Here is a 6,233-nt window from a genome sequence, read left to right as displayed (position 1 = left end):
ATCATCTCCAACTCTGCATTTTGAAGGAAAAGGTAAAAATGAAAATGAGCAACTAAACACCCTTAACAATGTCACCTGAAATCGAACCTACCCGGGTAAAAGTACCAGAGTCACTTATTTACCCTTCAATTCAACCTACCCCATACACACCTTTCCCCTTTCTCTTGCCTTTTTGTTGTCAATTACATGAAGATAGACGTAAAAGATCTTATATGCATGTATCTTGTAACAGATAAAGGGCATAATAGTCCATATATAATAAAACCAAAGAATGAAAAGTGACTATCATAATAAAACTTGAAAATGTCATATTAGATAGCAAAGTAAAAGATTAAAGATAAACTTCCACAACAAAATCTCTCTTTCTCCATCTATAAAACACACCACCATCAAAATAACAACAATACTTCTCTCATCTCAACACTCTTTTTCTTCTCATCTCGCCTGAAAAAATGGCAGCGCCGAACGACAGACTCTCTACCGCCATGGCCAGGACCGGCCAATGGTATAACCGTTTTTTTAGTTTATTATGAATTCAATTATTCAGTTGGAAATTAATTGATTTATCAATTTAATTACCTATTTTTCTAAATTTATCTCAGGGTTTTCTCTCAAGAAATTCCGTCGGATCTATTAGTTCAAGTCGGCGATTCCAGTTTCTCTCTCCATAAGGTATGAATAAATCAAAATTTTACCTGTTAATTTCAATTATTCCAGTTCATTATTATGCAATAATCCTAAAATTAACTTTAATTTGCAGTTTATGCTAGTTGCGAAGAGCAATTACATAAGGCAATTGATAGTGGAATCAAAAGAAGCTGATGTAACGACGATCGATGTTTCCGATATACCTGGCGGAGCCGAAACTTTTGAGAAAGCAGCGAAGTTCTGCTACGGAGTTAATTTTGAAATCACGGTTAATAATGTTGCTGCGCTTCGTTGTGCTTCGGAGTATCTTCAGATGACTGATTCTTATTGTGATAGCAGTCTGGCTAGCCGGACGGAAGAGTTTTTGGCTCAAGTTGCTTTGTCTAGCTTTTCCGGCGCCGTCGTTGTTTTGAAATCGTGTGAAGATCTTCTTCCTCTTGCTGAAGATCTCAAAATTGTTCAGAGATGTGTTAATGTTATTAGTATTAAGGTATGCTTTTATATAATCTTAATCTCGCACCGTTTATGATTTTAATTTTGGGTTTAAAGTGTTTTGAAGAACTTGTGGTTGAAAATGGCGCAACGTTCGTATAAACTTTAGTCTAAATTTTGGTTGAAAGATTAGTACTGCATTCACTTTTCAAAATATCTCATATTAGAAATATTCACTTTTCAAAATATCTCATATTTGAAAATATATGTAACTTTAAGCCTAGGTTAGACAACTTATAAAACGAGACACTTGTGAGCCTATTTTTAGTTTCCCTTGATGTTAGCAGTAATTTGTTAAATGTTTGCTGTTACCGGTGTTTCTTAAAATTATATTGAACAATTACTGATCGTATTTAAAATGTTTAATATGGATATATTTTAAATTAATTAATAAATAAATTATAAAAGAGATAAGATTAAAAAAATGCCCTTAACATTTACGGTGCTAAGCAATTTTATTCTTAACGTCTAAAATGATACAATTTTATCCCTAATATTGACAGTAAAGAGCAATTTTACCTTTAACGTTAGTAAGTTAGATCAATTTCAAATATTATTATAAAAAATATATATTTTATTTCTTATTCTACTTAAATTACCTATCAGTTAGTTCTAAAAAAATCATAATTTTATAATTTAATAATAAAATTGAAAACTAATATTTATTAATTCGATGAAGTATTTGAATTTTTGAAGTTTAATCATATATTTATGATCTGTTACTAATTATGATAAAATGATACATATGAGTGTAGATGAATTATTTCTCAAATTAACCAAACTTGTCAATGTTAGGGTAAAATTGTTGTTGGCCGCTAACATTAGAAGTATAATTGCACAATTTTAGACGTTAAATGTAAAATTGGTCCTAACTATAAACATTAGAGATATTTTTGCATCTTATCTCATTATAAAATAAAAAATGCATACACAAAGTAATAAAAATAATTTATATAAAAAACAATAAAAATATTTATTGAACGTAACCAAATTTTGTTCATCAGTTAACCTGATTTATAGAAATATAAATCATGTTAAAGAGGATAATATTTGATGGAAATAAAAATGATAATTTTGTTTACAATAAATAAAAATGATAATATTTATATTTGATGGAAATAAAAATGATAATTTTGTTTACAATAAATAAAAATGATAATTTTATCAGACAAATAATTACAATAACTGTTTGAAAAGCTTTAAATATAACCTTTCTAGAAAAAAGGCAAATGCTTATATAAATCTAACGTAATTATCACTATTTTTGGTGTTTTTTCCGTACAGATTGGTTGAAATCACTTGTTGAAATAAAAAGAATTTAGTCCAAAGATTGGACTTAAGACCTGTTTTCATGTTATGTTAGATAAATCGTAATCAAATTTACACTGTTTCAGATATGCAACGAAGCAAACTTTCCGAGCCGATCGCCGGCCAACTGGTGGACGGAGGAGCTATCAATTTTAGATGTGAAATTCTTAGGAAAAATAACTTCTGCAATGAAACAACGCGGAGCAAAAGCACCAACCATAGCTAGTGCAATCATAACTTACACAGAGAGAAATTTGAGGGATCTGGTTCGAGATCATTCCGGCAATACAATCAAACTCATCGATTTCAAGGATTTCGATATTAGAACTCATCAACGGGAAGTCCTTCAAGACGTGATCTCCATCTTACCTTCAGATAAAGCTGCATTTTCAATCAATTTCCTCTGTTGTTTGCTCCGGGCGGCGATCTTCCTCAAGGCCTCCGCCTCTTCCAAGACGGAGCTAGAGAAACGGATCTCGTCGATTTTAGAGCAGGCGACGACCGATGATCTTCTAATCGTGTCTACCACTTATGATGGCGAGAGACTTTGCGATTTGGATAGCGTGAGGAAGATAATTTCAGGATTTGTTGAGAAGGAGAAGAGTACGGCTGTTTTTGGTGGTGCCGATTTTAAAGACAGTTGTTCGCCGGCGATTCAGCGAGTTGTGAAAACAGTTGACTCGTATCTGGCTGAGATCGCTACTCATGAACAACTCAGTATTTCGAAATTTAATGGAATTGCCATTCTTATCCCTAAAGCAGCTAGAAAGATTGACGATGATCTATATCGCGCCATTGACATCTATCTAAAGGTACGGCTGATTAAATCTGGATTAATATTAAGCAGGCAAAATAAGATTATTAACCCCTGAAGTTTTCATTTTTCGAATATTTAGTCCTTCATTTTGATAAAAATGTATGTATTAGGGTTGGGTTCGGGTAGAACCTAAATGGGCTTACATATATAAGGGAGAATTACATTGTTTAGATCTCCAAATCTAGCCCAGCCTTCGTTATATTGACTTCAGGCCGGACTGGGTTAAACTAACAAAAATCTAATCCGTCCAAAAAAAAAGGCTAAAGTGGAAAAATAACTCTAACGTTTTGGGTCAGGAGCAATTTTACTCTTAACGTTTAAAATGGTGCAATTTTATCTCTAATGTTGGAAGCCAAAAACAGTTTGCCCCTAACGTTGATAAATTGGGTCAATTTGAGAAATAATTCATTAAACTGTCTTCTCGGTCATGAATCTTGTCATTTACACTTCACACACGCGTTATTTTATCAATAACAAATCATAAACATATGTTGGGATGTGAGAAAAATAAGAAAAAAATATTAAAAATATACTGTCTTTTGTACGAGCTAGACAAAAAATTTCAAAAAATTCACCGAATTTATAGATACTAATTTCCAATTTTATTATTAAATTACAAAAAATTATATCATTTTTTAGAACAAATTGATATGTAATTGGTGCAAAATAAAGAAAAAAAACGACTATATGTTATAATAGTGTCTGAAATTGATCCAATTTATCAACGTTAGGGGGTAAAATTGTTATTGGCTACGAACATTAGGGGAAAAATTGTACCATTTTAGACGTTAGAGGTAAAATTACTCCTGACAAAAAATGTTAAGAGTATTTTTGCTCTTGACTACAAACATTAGTGTAAAAAAATTTTACATAAATTTTTGTCCCCCCTCCTTCAAATCCTGAATCCGCGAGTTTTGCCCCCCTCCCTCAAATTGTGAATCCGCCACTGTGAACGGCTCGGCTTATTGATGGTTAAACCCAAAAAAGGGCCTTTAAGAAAATTATTCTCAACTTATTAAGTTGGGAAATAAACGAGGAGGTAAAAAACAGCTCATTAGAGCGCCTAAGTGGGACTATTGCGGCAGTGGTCCTGCCGTAATGGTCCAGTATACAAAAGCAATTGTAGACATTTATGAATGGTCTATTGCCGTAGTGCAGTATGCACTATTTCCCCTGAATTATTACCATGTTGTCAATAATTTCCTTATAAAATACATCTATCTATCCAGATTTAATCCGGACTATTAAGCGTAATTTAAATAGTTAATGATATTGTTATCTGGTGCATGCAGGCTCATCCGAACCTAGACGAAATAGAAAGAGAGAAAGTATGCAGTGTAATGGATCCACTAAAACTATCATACGAAGCACGACTCCACGCATCACAAAACAAAAGATTACCAGTACAAATGGTATTACACGCTCTTTACTTCGATCAACTCATGATCCGCAGTGGAGCGCTCGACGAAACCCCAACGACTCCACAAATCCCTCCTCTTCCTACTGCCGCTGCCAATAAAAAAACATCAACATTGCACACAGACGTGTCTCTGATCAGAGAAAACGAAGCACTCAGATCTGAATTAACGAAGATGAAGCTGTTCATCAATGACATTCAGAAAACAAATCATAACACTCCAGGTACTTCTTCTGCTACTAAAACTGGGAAGAAAAATAGATTGTTTTCATCTGTGTCTAAGAGTTTGGCGAAACTTAATCCGTTTCGATCCGGATCTAAGGATACTTCTCAAATTGATGATTTGGATGGTGTTGATCTTACTAAGCCTAGGAGGAGACGGTTTTCTGTTTCTTAATTAGTTGTTGAAATTGATTTACCGGAGGTGGAGGTGGCGGCCGGGGGGGTTGTTTTTTGTGTTTGTGGTTATTGATATGATTGATTTGTTCGGGTGTTTGAGTTGTTGATTGGTATAATTTTTGTTCTTTTGATGTTTATATGTTATTAAAATGACATGTATATTATATTCTCAGAAATATTAAGATTGATCAAAGAATTATTTGTTGATTGCTGGATTCTTTATTCTACATGTTATTGTAAAATAAATTCAAATTCTTATTGTAGATGTAGAGTTGCTAAGCTATATATGATAGAGAAATATAAGTCATAATTTTACTTTTAATATGATGTGAAAATAAAAGCTATAGTTGTTAGATAATTGATGTCTAATAACCTCCACCCATGATGTGTTTCGAAATTAGTACGATCTTTAGACGGTGTCTTAGAATTAAAGGACCGTTGCTCCAATATAGATCGGAAAAGTTTGTATGAGAGAACGAACTACTTCGAATCAAGAACATTCACCGAAGCATCGGGTCGAGCAACCACTACTTTTCTTGAATAGCCACCAGTACTCCGCCCAACTCCCGTGTTGGACCACAATCATGACCCTTTCTGCTTTCCCCTTCTTAGATTGCGAAACGGGTGCTTTCAAGTGGGATTGCAGCCAAAATTAGTTTAAAATATTTAATAAAGAGAAAAATATATTCTATCATTAATAATATATTAAAACAAATATTGGTAGCGATCTCCGTTTGAGTATACAACAATTTAAGAGATAATCATTTTTCATTAAATTTTGAATTTAAATTCGACTAAAAGATGGTTAGATCCAAATTTATTTAGCATAATGAAATAGCAATTTGAAAATAAGAGATATACTCTCACCGTTTGCTTGTTCAAAAATCATTTGTGGAAGGAGTTGAGAGAAATGAAGGTTAATTTTAGGGTTAATACCAAATAGATATCTTGTGGTTTCACGGATTTACAGATGGATAGTTGTGGTATTTTTCGTTATAAACACAACCATTTGGTTTGTAAAATTTTCATTTTTTGTTGACTTTACTAAATTTGGCCGATCACAACCTCAAAATGAAAAATTTCAAGAGTTAAATGATATTTTAAGCAACTTTAATTTTTCAACCTTTTAGGTTTGAGGTCATTTAGGTGTTT

The 6,233-nt window shown here is 32.8% G+C and overlaps 1 protein-coding gene across 1 annotated transcript; it reads left to right on the top strand.

Moving 5' to 3' along the window:
- Positions 1–335: 335 nt before the first annotated feature.
- LOC136235482 (root phototropism protein 2) lies at positions 336–5,288 on the top strand. Its single transcript, XM_066025180.1, has 5 exons — positions 336–505; positions 603–672; positions 761–1,138; positions 2,535–3,260; positions 4,558–5,288. Exons 1-5 carry the CDS (start codon positions 453–455, stop codon positions 5,077–5,079), a joined length of 1,749 nt encoding a protein of 582 aa, XP_065881252.1. The 5' UTR covers positions 336–452; the 3' UTR covers positions 5,080–5,288.
- The last annotated feature ends 945 nt before the right edge of the window (positions 5,289–6,233 follow it).

The sequence above is a fragment of the Euphorbia lathyris genome, chromosome 7 (assembly GCF_963576675.1).
Source record: "Euphorbia lathyris chromosome 7, ddEupLath1.1, whole genome shotgun sequence".
Classification (NCBI taxonomy): domain Eukaryota; kingdom Viridiplantae; phylum Streptophyta; class Magnoliopsida; order Malpighiales; family Euphorbiaceae; genus Euphorbia; species Euphorbia lathyris.
Note: the sequence above shows the minus strand (reverse complement) of the source record. Positions and strands in the feature narration are given on the sequence as shown.

Coding starts and splice junctions, on each gene's coding strand:
- LOC136235482 (XM_066025180.1), top strand. CDS start 453: ATGGCAGCGCCGAACGACAGACTCTCTACCGCCATGGCCAGGACCGGC. Junction 673..760: donor CCAGTTTCTCTCTCCATAAG/GTATGAATAAAT, acceptor TTTAATTTGCAG/TTTATGCTAGTTGCGAAGAG. Junction 1,139..2,534: donor TTAATGTTATTAGTATTAAG/GTATGCTTTTAT, acceptor ACACTGTTTCAG/ATATGCAACGAAGCAAACTT.